Source organism: Taudactylus pleione, unplaced genomic scaffold (genome assembly GCF_031769625.1).
Source record: "Taudactylus pleione unplaced genomic scaffold, aTauple2 ptg000559l, whole genome shotgun sequence".
NCBI classification, from domain to species: Eukaryota; Metazoa; Chordata; class Amphibia; order Anura; family Myobatrachidae; genus Taudactylus; species Taudactylus pleione.
The window spans coordinates 1,975,577-1,998,436 of NW_028284961.1; the positions used below are offsets into that span (position 1 = coordinate 1,975,577).

The following is a 22,860-nucleotide window of genomic DNA, read 5'->3' on the forward strand; positions in this document are numbered from 1 at the left end:
TACCATAGGAGAAACTCAGAGAGTACAGGAGGAAGGAACCTGATTTAAGTATCTATTGCAGAGGTTCCCAAACGCGGTCCTCAAGGTTCCCCAACAGTTCAGGTTTTAGAGATATCCATGGTTGAGCACAAGTGGTTAAATCAAAGTGACTGGGGTACTAATTAAGTCAGCTGTACTTAACCATTGATATCTCTAAAACCTGACCTGTTGGGGAGCTTTGAGGACCGCATTTGAGAATCTCTGGTTTATAGACTTTTTTTTATTACATTTTGTATTTTCCGTACTACATTTTTTTAGCATGTTTCACCATTTATCTCATAGGGGCATTGGCGCTATTTATCAGTCTAGGGCACCTTTCGCAGCCACCACAAACATCCCACTGCTAAGTAAAAGTTTTCTCACCCTCACCAGCAGCTCAATTCTGCCGTTCCTGCAATAGCTGATCCAGTGGGGATTTTATCAAGTCCCCTATAGACAGATATATGGTAACGCCATCTCATGGCAAAGCTTCTTGTAGACTGCTAAATTGCGTTATGTCTCCATCCGCATACATCTCTATGGTGATGTAAGCAGAAAAGCCCCTATTACATTTAAAAAAGTTGAGGAAAGACCTTTCTCCAGGGTTTACACCAGAAAAAGGGTTTATTTTAACTTAATAAATAGACCCCCTAGTTTGCATTACAGTCTCTCACCAAGTTTTGCTGACAGCTTTTCCAGCTCTTCATGATACAGCGCATTCTCTACATCTGTGATACGCAGCTTCCCGCTCTTCATAGTGTGATACAGGATCCCGAATTTACACTGAAAGGCGACCTCTCTGAATGTCTCATCATCAAAGCTAGAAATCCGACAGCATCTGACGTCCTTACACCCAGAGTCCCCGGCTACCAGCAGCGCCCGCAGCCAGGAGTAGTCGCTCTCCTCCGATCTAGAGAAGATGCCGATGGTAGACCTTGATGATGTCTGTACAGCCTGGGGGCACGTGGAAGACAAGTGAGCAGAAATATATCACTGAGCTACATCATACACTTAACATTTATCCGCTCTGGGCATCGCCATAGGCTATAGAAAGAGAATGTTCTTAATTTAATGCCTGTTAGAAAGGTTTTCACATATGGTTGAATGTTGCTGCTCCATTGAACAGACTCATTTGGTAGAGTTTTGCCACTGAAGCATTTATCATCACTACACATTAATAGTTTTTCACATATTTAGCATGTCTAAAGTTTATATCCAACTGGATTCCATGAACCCAACTAAGGGGTATATTTACTAAAAATTGTGGCTGGCCGAGATTGCATTCCCGTGCAAATTTTCCCTGTTTTTTTAAACTCTGAGATTTACTAAAGGCAAACACAAGTGCAAAATCACGATTCCACACAGAAAAAGATGGCAAAATATGCAAATAGAAGTTATAAACCATCGAACCAACTCGCAAGTACTTTCCATAGACAGGAATATTACTCACAAATTTACTAAGAATATTGTTCAATAAAACTAAAGGTTACCTAGTTGTACTCACCATTGAAGTCAATGGTGAGGAACCTTTCATTGGCTGAGAGAGGCAGAGGCTCACCTCTCTTAGCCAATGAACGCTCAGCCCAGGCATTTCTTGGAGCTCAGTGAGCTGTCATTCAAGAAGTACCGTCCTTAGAGGATTGTACTTATGTCCATGTCTCGAGACTTTGGGTTTTTTAGTGTTAAGAAGACATGGATGCCTACATGGAGAAGAGAGGTCATGATCAGGGATTGTAAATAAGTATGTGTGAGTTTGAGTGAAATAAAGTTCTATTTTCATGGTGTGTGTGTCTTGTGCTTGTTTTACTATTTCTATTGCAGGTGAACTAGATGTACCAACAGGCCCTTATTGCCCCACATGCTGGTACTTGTGGTTCTCCAAGTAGCAACATGCGGGGGAGACTTGCTGGGACCTGTAGTTCTCCAGCATAATACAATATTATTACGTACATCTATTTTTTACACTACACGTTCACACAATAAACCAGACACCCACTTGCCAGGGGTGCCGTGGAGAGCCCAGGCTACCACCCATGGCCTGGATTGCCCTGGATTGGGGGAACCACTTAATTGGGGGTGTTCTTACCTCCTAAGGGATCCCTGGCCAAGGCAGACTAGTGGTCAGGTATAATACTTTGGCCAAGGGTGCTGGTTTTGGAAAATATGGGGGACCCCTATGTCTTTTGTCCCCCACTCCCCTTTAGACTGTAAGCTGTCATGTTCTTTTCCTTCCCTTACTTATACCATCATCTCCTACCCACTGCCAATAACAACACCTAACCCTTGGGTTCTGCTGTCCCGCTGCTTATTTGGGTATTAAAATGTACATTTACTAAAGTGAGAGTTTTCAGAAGTGGAGATGTTGCCCATAGCAACCAATTGCATTCTACTTAACATTTAACTAGCACCTTCTAGAAGATAATAGCTAGAATCTGATTGGTTGCTATGGGCAACATCTCCACTTCTAAAAACTCTCACTTTAGTAAATATACCCCTAAGATTGGAGATACAGCAATGTTTATAAACCTTGTCCATGTCCTGCAATGTAAGCCACTTTTTTCTTGTTTTGTTCATACTGTTTCTGTACTTTGTAAAAAACTATAGACCCCTTGTGGTGCCAAATAAATAGAAGATAATAAATTAATAGTAATAATAATACTCTTACATTAGAATGAATACAACATGATTATCTATTTAGAACATTTCTTAGAAGAGGAGGAAGGAAGAAATATAGAACAAATATAACAAAATAACCCTCTATAGACAGTGAAAGTTTGGAAGTTATGGCCACTAAAATTGTTTGGTAATTAAGTCAAGGTTATTGTAGATAACCAGATGACCTACAGTGGGAGAGTTATGATACTGTAGAAGGATTAGTCTGTTAATGAGGAGAAGTCATGTACTGTACAGTATAATCAACAATATGTAGTTAAAGAACCATCTTGCAAGATCCGGTCCTTTTTGCATTGAAACAGGTCTTTCACCACTCTTAATTCAGCTGGTGGCTACAGGATTTAGTTTTCTCAAACCAGAAGGGGTTACTATTCTTGTTGGTAGTATAGGCAAAGTCATTAGATCCCTGGTTTTTAATTTCCAGATCCTGGCCACTAGTTTAGCACAAAGTTGAAGCTTGTGAAAAGCATAGCTCACTGGGCTTGCATGGAATTTATCCTACTGAGCGATATAATAAATTCTAAACCGTGGTGATTAGTGTAAATAGTTACAAGATGCAAAGTTCCCTAAGAAATTCAATACCATGACTCCTGAGATCTTCCACCGTCCTTCTGACAATACTATTTTGTTCTAAGATTTTATGAATGAGTAAGGACATCATCTAGGTACAGTAGATGATGCTAAACTGAGCTAGAAGATCTCTGAAGACATCATTCAAAAAATGCTAAATGTCACTGAGCCATTACCTAGACCTCATACAATGGGAGAGGAAAAACTAGTTTCAAACACTACTGTAATTTTATTGCCCACTGCAGGTGCTGAATATCTTTGCACTAGGCCTTTATCAATGTAATTCCCCATAGATTCTGGGCATTAGAGACATTTCTATTTCTGCAGAACACTGTAAGAGGTACTGTAAAGCAATGTAGCAGTCAGGTATGCATGTAGTAGGTCTGCTGGAGCAGATATTATGAGAGACATTTCTAGACTGACTCTATTCCTCCTTCTTCTTGGGGGTTGGTGCCCTGGCATGTCCCAACAGTTTATTCCCAATCTTCCAAGTAAGGATTAGCATTGGCACAGTAAAGGGATAGATCCTTTTCCCTGTCATTTATGTGCAGACAGGGGGCACCTGAGAACGCTAACTTGCATAGGTTCTGAGTCAGACGTTTTGGATGCCGATCTTACACAGTGTGGCTCACTTGAGGGAGGATACAAGGTATTAGTGCGGGATGATCCGCGTCTGCACTTCCTGGACTCAGTTAAATAGAAGTCTATGGATATACTGTACTATACATCATTCCACAACTTCTACCTTCCCTGTTGGCAGATCCATTTGGGCTAATTTATTCTTGATGACCTAATGGAATCTCTTTCCAAACTGATTGTTTGGCCACCACATTCCAGCTTTTATCCCCCATCCACTGTCTGGACTCTATGGTGTAAGATGGTGCAGGAACCGTGACACAAGGTCACAAGTTTAGATTAAGCTGTAGCAACACTATGGGGATCTTCAAAGGCTTTAGCAAATGAATGTGAAAACAGGGAATAATTCAGTATTTGGTATAGTCTTTCCAGATGTTGCTAAGGCTTGGCTTTCAATGAAGTCAGTATTAACCACACTCTCAAAGCATCATTGTAAAAAGTTCTGTGATGCATCTGACAAAAAGATATTGCAATGTAACAAATGGTCTGTACTGAAATCTATTGTCATCAAATGTTTCCATTAGCAGAATCACAGGATCACTTGGCATAGTAAAAGGGTCCTGTGGCTTCTGGAGGTTGGATAGTTCGAGAAGCCTGGTGTTCATCTTCTCTAATTTGCATTGCTGTAAACTGGCCTTGTAGAGTTTTGACCACCTGAAAAAGGACCATTTCTGTACCCTAGCTTTGTGCGTATTTCTCAATATTTCAAATATGACTTCAATTTCAGAGGCACACAGCATGATATGATGTCCATAGTCAGTTGGTCAAAGATCTGGTACGGATGTGTTTCTTTCAACAGATATGTGTGAGACAGGGGGGGAAATCTGGGTACAAATCTAAAGGTCTGGTTCATGAATTATCAAGTAGACAGACTAGAGTGAGATAGACTCCAATGCAAGTACACTTCCAAGGGTTCAGGTTCACAAGTTATAAGACAGACAAAAATGTAGAAGAGACATCAATAAACATACATTCTAAGGGCTCAATCCAATTAGGTGCAAATTGCAAGCAGTGAGTTTGTTTCTTTAAACTTGTACACTTCACCCTTGAAGCACGCACCTGAGAATTCTCCAATCCAATTAAAAATGCCTATTCGCACTACTCGCAGTGGAGGAGTGCGAATTAACTGCCAAATGAGATTTGAAAGAAATGCATGAAAATGTGGGGAGACCATCCTGGACCCCCAAACTAGATTATTATGTTAGAAGGACTTTATAGACGGCTGTTTGTGGCCAGTAGGAAGTTACTGTAAGTTTTGAAATGGTGTCAAATGGCTGAATTGTGTATTGCTGTTTTTTTTAAATGCAAGAAACTGATAAAAAATAAACTTTAAGTTTAATCTCAAACAAATTAAATGAAAAATGCAAAAAAAAGTAGGAAAAGGGTGATTTTGGGGTACTTTGAGGGCACATTGAAAATTTTTTATAAGAACAATTATTTTTCAATTAAAAAAATATTATAATTAACTTTGGGGGTGCCTAAACTAACGAAAAAGTTGATTTTTGGGGTAATTTGAGGACATTTTTTTTTACCCCCAAAAAATGACATGTAAATTCTGAAATAATTACGCTAATTTAAAACTTCCAAATGCCTAATTAGTCATTAGGGTGGTGTCCAAGGGGTTCAGCACAGTGTACCCAAATTTTAACCTTAAAATAAAGATTTTCCTTTCCATCTCTCACCCTCAGGAAGGTGCGAGTGGAAAGTTGCAAATTCAGTCTGACTGATCAGTGTGAGATGCTAATTGGATTGCAAAATTAATTCTCTACATGAATTCAAAGTGAAAATTGCAACTTGCACCTCACAATTCACACCTAATTGGATTGAGCCCTTAGAGTGGGATTAAGAAAGCAGATTATAGGAAAATGATGAGGGCCCTGCTCGTGAGAGCTTACATTCTAAAGGGGAGGGGCAGACAGACAGGGGTGACACAGATGGGGTAGATAGTGAGATAGGAGCATGGTGCAGGGGGTTAGGATATGTGCTGTGGAATGTGAGGGGCAGACAGACAGGGGTGACACGGATAGGGCAGATAGTGAGATAGGAGCATGGTGCAGTGGGTTAGGATATGTGCTGTGGAATGTGAGGGGCAGACAGACAGGGGTGACACAGATGGGGTAGATAGTGAGATAGGAGCATGGTGCAGTGGGATAGGATATGTGCTGTGGAATGTGAGGGGCAGATAGACAGGGGTGACACAGATGGGGTAGATAGTGAGATAGGAGCATGGTGCAGGGGGTTAGGATATGTGCTGTGGAATGTGAGGGGCAGACAGACAGGGGTGACACGGATAGGGCAGATAGTGAGATAGGAGCATGGTGCAGTGGGTTAGGATATGTGCTGTGGAATGTGAGGGGCAGACAGACAGGGGTGACACAGATGAGGTAGATAGTGAGGAAGGAGCATGGAGCAGGGGGTTAGGATATGTGCTGTGGAATGTGAGGGGCAGACAGACAGGGGTGACACGGATAGGGCAGATAGTGAGATAGGAGCATGGTGCAGTGGGTTAGGATATGTGCTGTGGAATGTGAGGGGCAGACAGACAGGGGTGACACAGATGAGGTAGATAGTGAGGAAGGAGCATGGAGCAGGGGGTTAGGATATGTGCTGTGGAATGTGAGGGGCAGACAGACATGGATGACACCGATAGGGCAGATAGTGAGATAGGAGCATGGTGCAGTGGGTTAGGATATGTGCTGTGGAATGTGAGGGGCAGACAGACAGGGGTGACACAGATGAGGTAGATAGTGAGGAAGGAGCATGGAGCAGGGGGTTAGGATATGTGCTGTGGAATGTGAGGGGCAGACAGACAGGGGAGACACAGATGGGGTAGATAGTGAGGAAGGAGCATGGAGCAGGGTGTTAGGATATGTGCTGTGTAATGTGAGGGGCAGACAGGGGTGACACAGATGGGGTAGATAGTGAGGAAGGAGCATGGAGCAGGGGGTTAGGATATGTGCTGTGGAATGTGAGGGGCAGACAGACAGAGGTGACACAGATGGGAGATAGTGAGGAAGGAGCATGGAGCAGGGGGTTAGGATATGAGCTGTGGAATGTGAGGGGCAGACAGGGGTGACACAGATGGGGTAGATAGTGAGGAAGGAGCATGGAGCAGGGGGTTAGGTTATGTGCTGTGGAATGTGAGGGGCAGACAGACAGGGGTGACACAGATGGGGTAGATAGTGAGGAAGGAGCATGGAGCAGGGGGTTAGGATATGTGCTGCGGAATGTGAGGGGCAGACAGGGGTGACACAGATGGGGTAGATAGTGAGGAAGGAGCATGGAACAGGGGGTTAGGATATGTGCTGTGGAATGTGAGGGGCAGACAGACAGGGGTGACACAGATGGGGCAGATAGTGAGATAGGAGCATGGAGCAGGGGGTTAGGATATGTGCTGTGGAATGTGAGGGGCAGACAGACAGGGGTGACACGGATAGGGCAGATAGTGAGATAGGAGCATGGTGCAGTGGGTTAGGATATGTGCTGTGGAATGTGAGGGGCAGACAGACAGGGGTGACACAGATGAGGTAGATAGTGAGGAAGGAGCATGGAGCAGGGGGTTAGGATATGTGCTGTGGAATGTGAGGGGCAGACAGACATGGATGACACCGATAGGGCAGATAGTGAGATAGGAGCATGGTGCAGTGGGTTAGGATATGTGCTGTGGAATGTGAGGGGCAGACAGACAGGGGTGACACAGATGAGGTAGATAGTGAGGAAGGAGCATGGAGCAGGGGGTTAGGATATGTGCTGTGGAATGTGAGGGGCAGACAGACAGGGGAGACACAGATGGGGTAGATAGTGAGGAAGGAGCATGGAGCAGGGTGTTAGGATATGTGCTGTGTTATGTGAGGGGCAGACAGGGGTGACACAGATGGGGTAGATAGTGAGGAAGGAGCATGGAGCAGGGGGTTAGGATATGTGCTGTGGAATGTGAGGGGCAGACAGACAGAGGTGACACAGATGGGAGATAGTGAGGAAGGAGCATGGAGCAGGGGGTTAGGATATGAGCTGTGGAATGTGAGGGGCAGACAGGGGTGACACAGATGGGGTAGATAGTGAGGAAGGAGCATGGAGCAGGGGGTTAGGATATGTGCTGTGGAATGTGAGGGGCAGACAGACAGGGGTGACACAGATGGGGTAGATAGTGAGGAAGGAGCATGGAGCAGGGGGTTAGGATATGTGCTGCGGAATGTGAGGGGCAGACAGGGGTGACACAGATGGGGTAGATAGTGAGGAAGGAGCATGGAACAGGGGGGTTAGGATATGTGCTGTGGAATGTGAGGGGCAGACAGACAGGGGTGACACAGATGGGGCAGATAGTGAGATAGGAGCATGGAGCAGGGGGTTAGGATATGTGCTGTGGAATGTGAGGGGCAGACAGACAGGGATGACACAGATGGGGCAGATAGTGAGATAGGAGCATGGAGCAGGGGGTTAGGATATGTGCTGCGGAATGTGAGGGGCAGACAGACAGGGGTGACACAGATGGGGCAGATAGTGAGGAAGGAGCATGGAGCAGTGGGTTAGGATATGTGCTGCGGAATGTGTGTATAAGATGACCTGATGTAAAGTCAATTTAAGTCCTTCATTCATCTATCTCTATGAAAAGAAATAGATTATGTTTATGTTATTTACATGAGAGATGTACAAAATAAAGTTGTAGCACTTTAATTATTGTGTGTTACATATTAGCATCTAAATACATCCTGCTAAAAATGCAGCTATTATGGGACTGTCCTGCCATCCTGATACAGTAGTGACTACTTTAGTCCCAGCTGCTGGGTGCTATGCCATGCTCCTGTGAGTGGGTGCTATGCCATGCTCCTGTGAGTGGGTGCTATGCCATGCTCCTGTGAGTGGGTGCTATGCCATGCTCCTGTGAGTGGGTGCGTCTCACATGATAGACCCACCCACAAATGGGTGCAGCCATCCTCAACATGCTGTGGTCCCACAGAATGTTGCTGTATATGGGCCCAGAATTTCTCTTGGCAGCCCTGGAGGTGACAGGCCGAACCAGGAGGGAATGGGGCTAAGTGGTGGGGTAACAAAGCCATGGAGGGAGGGAGGTGTTTGAGAGTGGGGGGACAGGAAAGGTGAGGGAAAGAAGCAGAGGGTTGGAAAGCAGACTGATGAGAGAAAAAAGGGGGAACAGCAAGTGGAGGAGACAAGTGGGAAAGGATGGGGATGGATAAAGTAGAGGATTATGTGGGCACTGAATAAGGGGGGTGTCTGAAGTAAGGGTGTTCATGCTGCGACATTGTATCAATGATGTTACCACAAGATTAATCTCAATTAACCTTGTGGCTATGATGTAGCGGCTCCCATCATACACTTCAATGGTGATTACTCACCATAGAAGTCTATGGGAGACACAGGCTGACCACATTCAGCCAATCAGGGAGCTGCTTCGACGGAGATGGCCGCTGATTGGCTGGCGGCACCTTCAATGACGGGGCACACGTGTACACGCACATACCTTGCTCAGTCCAGGATGGTACAGTATTTTTCCGAATTTTTTTTTTAATCCTTTGGATGCCTACTTGGACAAGAGGATGCGATCTTCGCATAGGAGAGGTGAGTATGGCTTTTTTTTTCAGGTACCCCTATGGATTACTTAGGATACTAGGTGAGTATGTGTGAGTGTGAGTGTGCATGTATGTTTAATTCAAATTTTACATTCACGGTGTGTGGTTTTTTTTTTATGTATTTCTTTAGTTGTGGAACTACAAGTGCCAGCGGGCCCGTAATGCCCCGCATGCTGGTATTTGTGGTTCTCCAAATACCAGCATGTGGGGGAGGCTTGCTGGTACTTGTGGTTCTACAACTAAAGACAATATTTAACCCTTTATTTTACACAAAACACTATCACTATCAACCTGGCACCCACCACCCTAGGGTGCCAGGGATAGTCCCGGGCTATCAGTCTAGGCCTGGGGTGCCTTGGAGAGGGGAACCCTTTTATTGGGGGGTCACTAACTCCCCAGGGATCCCCGGCCGGGGCTGACTAGCGGTCAGGGGTAATGCTTCCCCAGGGAAACCGGTGAAAAGGTTTTCCCTGGCTGTGGCATTATCCCCCCGCTAGAAAGAGCTCGGTTTTGGAATTTTCAGGGGACCCCTACTCGTTTTGACCCTGATTTTCTATAACCAGGACCAGCTCAACAAAGCCCAGTGCTAGTTTTTAATATACACAGGCCCCCTACGCATTTTGGCCCCTGTATTTTTACAACCAGGACAGGCTTTATAAACCCGGGGCTGGTTATGCTTTTGGGGATGGGGTGCACGTAATTTTTTTTAATGTAACACCTTTTACATAAGTACACACAGAAACATGCACGTATCTCATGCATATGTGCATGTTTCAGTGTTAATCTGACCTGCTCAGGATGTACTCGCTATCCTGTGGCTGGTCTATTATTTGTGGACTTTTGGTTAACTTTTTTTTGTGAGTCTAAAACAGACACCCTGTTACATTGGGCGAGTTTATTGTTTTCAATGTGAAAACATCTAGATGCGAGTTTGAGAATGGGGATTATTAGTAACCCTTAAAAAATGCGAGTTCTATTGAACTAACACCCTATTACATTGGAGAGTTGTGAATAATTGTGAGTTTAGCACAAAACTCGCAATTTACCAAAACTGACACCCTATTACATTTGGCCCTTTGAATCTAAAACTGACTAATGCAGCCTATGTCTATGCAGCCTAATTAATCACTAATAACTAAAGTTACAAACATGTCTCTGTGTGCTCACTGATTGGGACCCCACCCCACACTAAATTGGGATGCAATAAAGTCTAAAGCTGGGCATCCACTATACAATTATCTGTCAGATATCTGTCCAATCTGACTGGTTGGATTGAAAACCTGGTAATGTATGGGAGTAATTGACAATTATCCATTTGCTCACAAACACTGGAAAATAGCCAAAAATGGTTGTTCGGACAAATCGGTTAAAACACACAAATTTAACCAATTGTAAAATTTTTTTGTCCTTTTTTCAGTGATTAAACCATATGATCGACTATCACTTAATCCCATACATTACCAGGTTTTCATTCCAACCAGCCAGATTGGACAGATATCTGACAGATAACTGTATAGTGGATACCCAGCTTAGGATAAACAATTTGTGAGAAGGGGGTGGAGCATCACAGATTCACAATAAATTCCTAACTACCTTTATAGAAATTGCTCCAAATATAAAAGTAGTGACAATTTACCTAAAATAATTTTTCAAAAATGTCAATATAACAGCACTATAACACTAAATTGGCATGATGGTTCTAGCTTGACCAGGATTTGGTTTTTGCCTAGGTTTGAACTTCGTTAGGGCTACAAAGTCACACAATCCAATAAAACTGAGATATTCTTAAATTGTTTGGGGCTGAGGGACTGGCTTTATATGCACACTGTCAAACCATGGAAGGCTCATGAGCAACTCAGCACTCAATACATTCAGACTGTGGCAGAGCTTAGCATATGGAGATTACAAACAGTAGGGGAGATTGATCGCGGCCGCAAAGTGCCACCATGGGCGGGCCCCATTCTGTCCAGGAATGGGACTCCATTAATTGCAATTGATGACAGCCTTGCTAAACATAGTCTTCAATTTTGGTCTGCAGAGTGATTTCAGAGGGTGATTCAGCTGCAGGCACAAGGACAGGGATCATGGATTCTCCCAATTTTCGGGAATCTGTGCATGTGCCTGACCCATACTGCACATGTGCAGTGCAGTACTGTGATCCTGCACACAGTCTGCCAGTAGATATTCATTGATAGATAGCGTGATGCTGTATATGGGTGGTGACAGTCCCTGTTTTCCAAAATGGAGCCATTTTGCTGCCCTTGGGGGGGGGAGTGGAGAGGCCAGGATCTCTGATTTCCATTGGCTGACAGAGATTTCCTAGCCTATTCAACTTATCTGTGACGGCCGGCTTGCATGACTCAACCGGCTGAAGGGATTGCAGATATTTCAATGCTGCAGTTACATCTCCTGCTGCATTACCATATTACATGAATTGCAGGTACTAATATGTTAGCAGCTGCAATAGCAGATCTGTTCTGCAGTGATTTTTGAAATGCAAGTGATTTTGGAAGCTACAGTATTCTTTCTGTTCTGTAAGTCTGCTCCGGATATACGCCAGTCCAAATGGTATGAGAATATGCCTGCACTGTCATTTACTCCTAATTTTCATAGTTATCCAGGTTATAGGTGAGGACAGTGTAACAAAATAAAAGGCTGTAGGTGTACATCAGGGTCCAGTCTTCCACCCGGGCAACGCCGGGTACCCTAGCTAGTTCTAAAAAAGTAAAAGCTATTTTGTGAATCAAGAGTCTGCTGAGTTAAAACTTCAGTGTACAGATAACTACTATATATATATCAGCGGTTTTCAACCGGTGTGCCGTGGGCAGTTGTGAAGTGCGCCGTGGCGCCAGGCAGAGCCACCGGGCACATTAAACAGTTAGGTGTGTGCCGGGCTGCCGCTGAGCTCCTCTGGGAGGCACAGGCACGTCCGAGCCGTCACCTGCCTAGACACGGTGGCGTGACATCACAGGTCATGCACGCCGCATTGCCTCCTGCAAGCCCGACCTGCCTGCGCTAGTGACCGAGCCAGCGCTTCCTGCCTGCCCTGCGCCAGATACAGAGCCAACGCTTCCTGCCTGCCCTGTGCCAGTGAACGAGCCAACGCTTCCAGCCTGGGGGGTTGATGGGTGAGCCAATCTGCTTTTTTTTTGGGTCCAATGTGTTTTTTTTTCTCTGGGGGCCAATGTCATTGCTTTATTTCTATGGGGGCCCATCTAGTGTGTTTTATTCCTGTAGGGGCCCATGTAGTGTGCTTTATTTCTGTGGGGGCCCATCTAGTGTATTTTATTCCTGTAGGGGCCCATGTATTGTGTTTTATTCCTGTGGGGGCCCATGTAGTGTGTTTTATTCCTGTAGGGGCCCATGTAGTGTGTTTTATTCCTGTAGGGGCCCATGTAGTGTGTATTATTCCTGTAGCGGCCCATGTAGTGTGTTTTATTCCTGTGGTGGCCCTTGTAGTGTGTTTTATTCCTATAGGGGCCCATGTAGTGTGTTTTATTCCTGTGGGGGCCCATGTAGTGTGTTTTATTCCTGTGGGGGCCCATGTAGTGTGTTTTATTCCTGTGGGGGCCCATGTAGTGTGTTTTATTCCTGCAGGGGACAACTTAGTGTGTTTTATTCCTGTGGGGGCCCATGTAGTATGTTTTATTCCTGTGGGGGCCCATGTAGTGTGTTTTATTCCTGCAGGGGACAACTTAGTGTGTTTTTTCATAGGTTGCACACGCCACATCACCGGTTGGTGTGCCTTGGCAATTTTAAAATCTTGTGTAGTGTGCCTTGATTTAAAAAAGGTTGAAAATCACTGATATAGATACTTCTATCTGTTTCAGGGTTATACAGGGCAAACTTTCACAACCTACAGTATAGTGTGATGGACAGAGTGATAACATTATGTTATGAAAGTAACATTCTAAAGGTCATTTACTAATCACCAATTATGTTAACCCTTATTTATACTGATCATGCAAATAAAGTACTTGGCCACCATGCTTTGTATCACATAAAGGAATGAAACAATATGGAAATGTCAACAATTACATATGTAGAAATGTATTTTCATAGTACAAAGCATAGTACAAAGCACATGCCAACAATTTGGAGGGGCTTGTCCCCAATGCTTCTAGAGAGACTCCTCTGTACACAGTGGTTGTTCTTTTTATTCCCAAAAATATTTCCCTAGTTCATTTTATGAACCATACAGTAATATAGTCCTACTTTATTTAATATTCCATAAAAGTGCATCCAGTACACGTAATACAACACAGTGCCACCAGTTCATATTATGCCACATTTTATTACTCCCAGTTCTCATTATACCACACAGTGCCACCCGTTCATGTTATGCCACATTGTAATACTCTCAATTCACAATAGGCCACATTGTAGAGCTGCCAGGACATATTATGCCACACAGTGCCCCCAGTTCACACAAGGGCATTAACCAGCCAGCTTCTACCTGAGGGGATACTTCCTAATGCAGGCAATTCGACTTTGAGTAGAGATCTTCTTAATTTAGGCCCTTTCTGGGACAGTCCTAATCTCTGAGCTCAATTCCCACCCCCCAGCTACACAAAGGCTATAAACTAAAAGCATACTCTCTGACAGTTCTGAGCTTACTGATTAGCTCAGCTGTGTCTGTGAGTGTGAGACAGGAGTGTGGGAGATGGATCGTATCAGTGTGGAGGTTTACCGAGAGGGAGAGACAGAGATTGCCACTGATAAGTGTAAAGGGGCCTATCCATTACATGACCTGAAAAACTGAATGTCTAACGTTCAGTCCTTCAGGTCACCGGGTGCGGTGCCCACACAGAACGGCGTTAACTGAACGTCTTTCAGTGCAGGATCCCGACCTCCTATCTGGGAACATGTGGAACCTGACGATCGTTGTCAGGTTGACCAGCATGCTCCGTAGATAGTCGAGGTCGGCAAGGACCCAGCATGCACACGCATCGCTGATCCTTGTTGGCTATCCATTAGATGACCTTTTAAACAATGCGAACAAAACCTCCTTCAAAATGCCCTTTACAGTCCTGGGCAATGGACCAGACCAAATTTCTCAGCAGGCCATTTCGGGAACTTGGTAGGTAACTATACAAGCTGGGTCTGTGGCCACCTAAGCCGCTGGGCCCCATAGCAATTGCACCCCTTACACCCAGTATAGTTACACCTATGTACCATGCTATTCTGTACAAATGCAGGTACCAATCACTGTGGTGAGAGACACAATCTCCCGGAGAGCTCACAGTCATTTGATTATTTTTATATGGGTTTTTTTGCCCCTCTATCACTAAAATACTTAAACCTATTAACTCAATGTTTTGCCTAAAGTCCTATTGTTCTATTAGCCTCATTTATGCCTAAAGAGAACTCTATTACATGTTGAACTTTTGTACATTATTATCTATTTATCTTTTAGTGACGTATTTTTGTCAAGAAATTTTAACACCCTTACTATTTACACTAGAGGGTGAGCTGATATATATTTTACAATATTAGATGTAATGTCTCACCTGTTGGGAAGTGTCAGCAGGAGAACCTGCAAAGTGACAAGAAATTAATACACAGTCATGTGGTGTATGGTGGGTCCTTAAAAACTCTGATGTTCTGGGTACTGCAATTATCATTATCATTTCATTGGCAGAATTATATAAAAAAAAAATTAAGTAACAAAAGAAGTAATTAAAGAGTAGGTACAGTAGATTATTGTTACATCACAATAATAATAATAATAATAATAATAAACACCCGAGTGAGAGTTTAACACATTATATAAACTATAGTTATACATATAATAAAACCAGGCACAATCAGGGTTAGAAATGGGATGTAGTTAATAGACCGGTGGGACTACATGCCGCCGGTCTAGATCCCAATAACGAAAGCCTAATGGGGGATTTAAGATAGTCGTCGAAATACTGAAGCCTATCTTATACCCAGTGTCGGAATACAGATGATGCCAGGTATGAGTCTGGGCATCTTAGCACTTAACTAGGTGTGGGGGGGGGTTAGGATTAGGCTAAGGGAAGGGTGGTTAGGTTTAGCCCCCCCCCCAGTTGGGTTAGGTTCAGGGGGGATTAGGGTTAGGCATTAGGGGGGAGGTTAGGGTTAGGCATTAGGGGGGGTTAGGCATTAGGGGGATGTTAGGGTTAGGCATTAGGGGGGACGTTAGGGTTAGGCATTAGGGGGGACGTTAGGGTTAGGCATTAGGGGCTAGGTTAGGGTTAGGCATTAGGGGCTAGGTTAGGGTTAGGCATTAGGGGGGAGGTTAGGGTTAGGCATTTGGGGGGACGTTAGGGTTAGGCATTAGGGGGGAGGTTAGAGTTAGGCATTAGGGGGGAGGTTAGGGTTAGGCATTAGGGGGGACATTAGGGTTAGGCATTAGGGGGGAGGTTAGGGATAGGCATTAGGGGGGAGGTTAGGGTAAGGCATTAGGGGGGAGGTTAGGGTTAGGCATTAGGGGGGACATTAGGTTTTGGCATTAGGGGGAGGTTAGGGTAAGACATTAAGGGCTAGGTTAGGGTTAGGCATTAGGGGGGTGGTTAGGGTTAGGCATTAGGGGGGAGGTTAAGGTTAGGCATTAGGGGGGAGGTTAGGGTTAGGCATTAGGGGGGAGGTTAGGGAAAGGCATTAGGGGGAGGTTAGGGAAAGGCATTAGGGGGAGGTTAGGCACCACTAAGGAAGGGTTAGGGTTGGGGGAGTGGGGTAGGGATAGGGATAGGTACTTACCTGCCCTGTCTGGATCTTCTCTCTGTTGGCTGCCGGCGTCGGGATTTCATACCCATTCCGTTACAAATGTAATAACCATTTATGAAGTAAAATTAACAATAAAATACATTTCCTGTTACAATGTAACCATTTGCGCTTCATGCTATATGTATAGTGATCTATGTGAACTGTTATTTGCCAATTTGATGTTCGGTTAAATAAAGTGGAACAAATCTAATATTAGAACATAAGTTGTAAATATGTCACATTATAAGTTATGTATTTAATCCTTGACGTTTCCACATATAACCAGCTCTTATACAGACTGGGCCTGATTCTGAGTTGGACGTGATAAGCATCGTTGATGTGTCTTTGGATGCAGTAGCAATGCTAACAAACAGTAATGAAGCAGGAGGCATCTGTGGAAATTAAATGCCTCCTGCCAGCATCACAGATCCCTTTGCTGCATTCGGAGACACAGACATCGGCCATCTGAGTGAGCCTACGCTTATTCGGTATGACCTCCAGAACTGCTGAGCCACAGTCATGAAATGTGCGTCAGAAGATGTAGACCCTGGCATTGGCTTGCCTACAAATGGAGGTGACACATCCCCCCAAACGACCGTAGCAGGTCAGTCATGCTGCAGCATAGGGGACACTGCGAGCGATCTCACAGGACCAGTTCTGCAAGTCATGTTCATGCGCAGTCCTGCCGTCATCTGACTTGTAGGCAAACCATTGTGTTTACCTACCAGGCTGAATCAGGCCCTGTATCTCTGAAGCTGGGAATCTTGACATTCACACTGTTGACACTACATGTTGACAGTTATGATGTCAACATTGTTAAAAATATTGAATTTGAAAATGTCGTCACATGCAGCAAGTCGATTTTCACAATGTCAACATGTGAAATATCGAAATTGTACATGGACTGGTAGTGGAGGGTTAGCATTAGGCTACAGGAGGGATGGTTAGAAATAGGCTACAGGAGGGGTGGTTAGAAATAAGCATAAGGGAGGGGAGGTTACAGTTAGGCACTAGGGGGAGGGTTAGAGTTAGGCTACATGAGGGGAGGTTAGGATTGGTCTATGGAAAGGGAGATTTGGGTTAGGCTTCTTGGAGGGAGGTTAGGATTGGGCAACAGAAAGGGAGATTTGGGTTAGGCATCGGGAAGGGAGGTTAGGATTGGGCTAAAGAAAGGGAGATTTGGGTTAGGCTAAGGGAGGGAAGGTTAGGGTTGGACTACAGGAGGAGAGGTTAGGATTGGGCTACAGAAAGGGAAATTTAGGTTAGGCTAAGGGAGGGGAGGTTAGGGTTAGGCTACAGGAAGGGAGGTTAGAGAGAGGCATAAGGGAGGGGAGATTACAGTTAGGCACTAGGGGGAGGGTTAGGGTTAGGCTACAGGAGGGCAGTTAGGGATAGGATACAGAAAGGGAGGTTAGAGATAGGCATAAGGGAGGGGAGGGGAGGTTACAGTTAGGCACTAGGGGGAGTGTTAGGGTTAGGCTACAGGATGGGAGTTTAGGGATAGGCTATGGGAGGTGAGGTTAGAGATAAGCATAAGGGAGGGGAGGTTCCAGTTAGGCACTAGGGGGAGGGTTAACGTTTGGCTACAGGAAGAGAGGTTAGAGATAGGCATAAGGGAGGAGAGGTTACAGTTAGGCAATAGAGGGAGAGGGAGGGTTAGGCTACAGGAGGTGAGTTTAGGGATAGGCTATGGGAGGCGAGGTTACAGTTAGGCACTAGGGGGAGGGTTAGGGTTAGGCTACAGGAGGGCAGTTAGGGATAGGATACAGAAAGGGAGGTTAGAGAGAGGCATAAGGGAGGGGGGGTTACAGTTAGGCAATAGGGGAGGGTCAAAGTTAGGCTACAGGAGGGGAGTTTAGGGATAGGCTATGGGACGGAGGTTAGAGTTACAGTAGGTACTAAAGGGAGGGTTTGGTTTAGCCTATGGGAGGGGAGGTTAGGATTGGGCTATGGAAAGGGATATTAGTGATAGGCTATGGGAGGGGAGGTTAGGATTGGGCTATGGAAAGGGCCATTAGGGATAGGCTATGGGAGGGAAAGTTAGGATTGGGCTACAGAAAGGGACATTAGGGATAGGCTATGGGAGGGGAGGTTAGGATTGGGCTACAGAAAGGGACATTAGGGATAGGCTATGGGAGGGGAGGTTAGGATTGGGCTACAGAAAGGGACATTAGGGATAGGCTATGGGAGGGGAGGTTAGGATTGGGCTATGGAAATGGACATTAGGGATAGGCTATGGGAGGGGAGGTTAGGATTGGGCTACAGAAAGGGACATTAGGGATAGGCTATGAGAGGGGAGGTTAGGATTGGGCAAAGGAAAGGGACATTAGAGTTGGACAACAGGAGGGGAGATTAGGGTTGAGCACTAGGGGGTGGGTAGGAATTTTGGTGTTAGGATTAGTCATTTTTACACATTTTTTAGGGTTAGAAATGTAATAGCCATTTATTTAAAAAAATTAAGAAAAAAAAAACCTTCCCATTTTTGCTTTATGCTACATGCACAGATATCAATGTGACCCTTTGTTTACCATTTTTCATCAAGCACATAGCAGCAGCACAATGAGGTTATCATTAAAGTGAGAAGATGGGCTAACCTCTGTCACTAGAGAGCAGCTTCTGGTAGTCTGATTTTTTTTCCAATTTACTGAAGAGGAAGAGACCATTGGAATATCTCTCAATGACTGGCTGGCTTATCAGCATCTGCCTTTTTGCCTCATCGCTGGAGTCATCATGATCATCAATCACCAAAATCAGGGTCTTAGTTCCTGCAAATATAGCAGCACTGGTATTTTACTTGGGCCAGAAGAAAAATAAGCAAAAAAAATAATAATTTGAAATGTTCTCCTTGATCAAAATATAGAGTAACCAGCAAGAGTCCAACCGCTTTCCACGTTGGATCCAGTCACTCTTTTCTATAAATAAAACTTTCAGTTTTCCTCCCACAATATGGTCTGTTTAGCAGAAAAGCTAATTTCACACCAGAATGGGCATAACGGCAAATATTGTATTGGTAATAACATGTAATTTTCCCTCTTGTACAGTTGTATGTGAAAATCCTTTGAAGCTGAGCAAGAGAGATGTTGTAGGAAGGTCTGTCTTCAGCCATAAACCTGTCCGACTGTATATGGCATAAAATAAATGTTTGTGGAATTATATGACAGCTGCCCAAGCCCTTCCTAAAAACAGTCCTTAAGAGCCATGTGTTCGCTTTGGGAAGAGTGATCAAAAAATGGTTGTTTTTACAGGGAGACACTCAGTCGCCAGGGATGTGAATCTCCCCACTGGACACATTTGTTGAACCAAACCTGTTTCCCAAACTTCAAAGAGAGCTGAATAAGTAATTAAATGACCCCTTCTCATGTGACCAGGAACCCCTGAGCTGCAGAAAGCTAAACAATCCACTCTGTGCTGAAAAGGGTTAAAATCATTCCCAGGAAGGGGGTGAGGGGGGTGTCTGGGAAAAGGCAGGTATAAAATTTGAGTCAGCCCTGACCCACTCATTAATCCTGCATGAGGCCATTGAAGGATACAAATGATCCCTAATTCATCACTGGGAAGGCCTCATAACAGAACCATTTAATCTGCCGTGAACTGAATGGTTTGTTTCTCCTGTTTATTCTTTTATTTGATTTTCTGGAAAGTGTGAGTAACTGTGCGAGTCTTTAACATTATTATATAATTTAACTTTCTGTATATAAGTTTTGAAGACATTCTTGAATTAAACATTAATTCTAGCTCTGGATCTGTGTCTTTATGACCCAAGGCCTCATAATTGTGTGGGCAGGTAAGGGCAAAGGCACAGGCGGCAATTCTCAGATTGACGTATCTGGAGGGTCGGCTAGCAGGACCATGAAAGTCTGTACTGCATCAATATTAACTTAAACTAAGCATGAATGAGGGACAGCAGTACTGTGCTTTGTTTTACATTGGACAAGGTACAGCTGGAAATGTGCTTTTCTGTGCAGAGTGGAAATGTGTGAATGCTCCTAAAAAAACATTCCATCATCTCCACTTCTTGCTCATTTTAATTATCTCGCTTACTAAATTAAAAATATGTTTTGGAGTTTGTCCACAAACATCCTCAGTGCAAACGCTCTTCTGAGAAATCCACCACATTGCTTGGTGTCTCTATGCAGTTTCACAGAAATCTTGGTGCACTTGTTCAAACTGATGCACGTCGGCCATTTTGCACCTAGGACCTGATTCAGAGCCGCTCGCTAGATGCGGTCGCTCGCTCCCAGCATATGCAAATCCAGTGCATGCCCAGCAAGGCAGGCGATCGCATGGCAAGGCATTAGCATGCCCACTATGTCTTGGCGAGCGATCACTTTGTGTATGCAGACGCCCACCAGCCATTCATAAGATGCCCACTTGTGCACGTCATCTCCTGGTAGAGCATGAAAACATTGGTACATCGAGCAACATCGGATGTGCTCACAGCGCTTGAGGATGACTATACTTGGCGGCAAGCACTGCGATCACTTCAGTGTGAAATACAACCAGGTGACATGTACAATGATGCTGTCTGTTAATTATGAACGCCTATGAAACGGCGTTGAAACACATAGACACGCCTGCATTCATACTTCCACTCCCCCGTTTCTAGTGGCCTGCCCCTGTTACCACCCACAAATGGCCTCTTCTGTCACTCATTCAACTGGGCTGTCTATGCTGGGTGAGTGAGCGCTTCCCGATCTGTCGCAGTGGTTCGCGCATGCGTATTGTGATGCCTACACATGCGCAGAATGCAAATATCGGCCAGCTATGAGTTATCGCATCCTAGCGAGCAGGTCTGAATCAGGTACTTAGTGTATGAGGCCTGTACTGTACTTATCTGACAAAAGGCCCTGATTCAGAGATGGAAGCAATGGCGAATACGCATGCAAATCGAATGATTGCCATTTCACATGTGTATAAACCGCACTGCGCATGTCCACGGATCACACTGTGATTATGGATGCACAGAGGAATCCATTGCAAAGTGAGTTACAGGCTGCCAGCGTTTGGGTTTGGCAATGGGGGGGGGGGCAGAAAAACACAGGTGTCTGACTATTTGAACACTGTTTCATGGGCATGCATAAATTAGCCCCTGTGATCTCTGCATGCCAGTAGATCTACCAAGGCTGTGGCTGGTCAGACCTGCCACAGAGGAAAGATGGTCACTCAATGTGCGCAGATGTTACCAATATTTACACAGGTAAGAAACGTTGTACGCATATGAGAAGGCAGCAGTGGGCGTCTTTGTCATGCATTAGCATATTTTCACAGCTGCGTTCCGTACAAATTGCAGCTGTGATCGCATTAATGTCCATCTCTGAATCAGGTACAAAGATCATGCCATGAGCTAATGGTGGAGATTGCACAGCTGGGAAACTCTAAATCTGGCCACACACTTTAGGGTTTTGCTGCTAATCTTGGGCAATTGGCCTGATATCATATTGTGTATCAGCATGATGCCCAGTTATGCAGTGTGTTCCAGGAGTCATTGGACCATTAAGCCCAAGCACAGTATGCTCAGATCTCCTGTTTGGCCAGCCATGTGGTCTGTGTCCAGGCTTTAGGTCCTGGAATAGTGGGACTTGTGTCTTTATAGCTCATAGTCTGGCTCTTTTTCACTTTATTATAATCCACCACTGAGAGGAGAGTTCACCAGACAGAAAGAGGCCATTGGAGGTCCAAACTACACTCTGCCGGGCTCCATGGGCCTGATTCTGAGTCACTACCTTACTGATGGGAGTACCTGCACAGCTTCACTATGTGTTATCATCCGCAGCCACACAGCCGCAATGTCATTATTAGTATCAGCAATTACACCTACCCCATATATAATAGATCCGTCAGAGGCAGGAGTCCCTTCATCATACAGGTATGCCTGTCGCTTATTAGCAAGGAATTTGTTCTACATGCCCATAACACTCCCATGAAAGTCCCATATCACATACATGTGAGCCAGCCATGCACTGAGCCTCCATCAAGGTGCGTATACATGGTGCATATACATGGTGCATATACATGGTGCGTATACATGGTGCGTATACATGGTGCATATACATGGTGCAGCACATGCGTATTTTGCAAATAATCACTACAGTATATGCGTCCACTATTGGTCTTGGGTGCGACTCAGGTCCCATATATGTATATTGAACAGCACATCATATCTACAGCCATGACTACATTAATGCATTTGTTTACAATTATTCTTAACTAGCATGAGCGCCAAAAAAGTGGAAGAACATATATAATATACAGGTGGTAATTATGTAAGATTGCCGATATCATAAATTCTAAACTACAACAGTTCATCTTACCTAATATAGGCAGCGTTTCTCTCTCAGAGGCGGAAGCGCCGGATTCCCATTTACCTTCGCTGGTCATGTAGATGCACAGGGTGAATTTACTTATCATCTTTTCTAACTTATTCCCTTTCACATCATAGAGGCTGATATATGTGATCTTCTTCACCAGCCCAGAGAAATACTTTGTGCTCAGCGCTGTACGCAGCCATTTCACGTTTCTCTCTTCCAGTACAGAGAATATCCCAACAATGTGACCCTGTAGGATGAAGAACATGGAGATACATGGTAACAGCACTGCGGAAAGGCTGGAAGCCACTATTAGCAAACATACACTAGACACTGGG

At 44.6% G+C, this 22,860-nt stretch overlaps 1 protein-coding gene across 1 annotated transcript in view; it reads right to left on the reverse strand.

The window, feature by feature from the left end:
• The window catches only part of LOC148481845 (uncharacterized), a 42,306-nt gene that overhangs the window by 15,059 nt on the left and 4,387 nt on the right, over window positions 1-22,860 (reverse strand). Inside the window, exons 3-6 of the mRNA XM_088452917.1 lie at window positions 22,529-22,772; window positions 18,812-18,982; window positions 14,996-15,021; window positions 693-972 (exon numbers count right to left, since the gene is read on the reverse strand). Coding sequence (XP_088309043.1) covers window positions 693-972; window positions 14,996-15,021; window positions 18,812-18,982; window positions 22,529-22,772 — 721 coding nt within the window. The remainder of the gene's footprint in view (window positions 1-692; window positions 973-14,995; window positions 15,022-18,811; window positions 18,983-22,528; window positions 22,773-22,860) is intronic.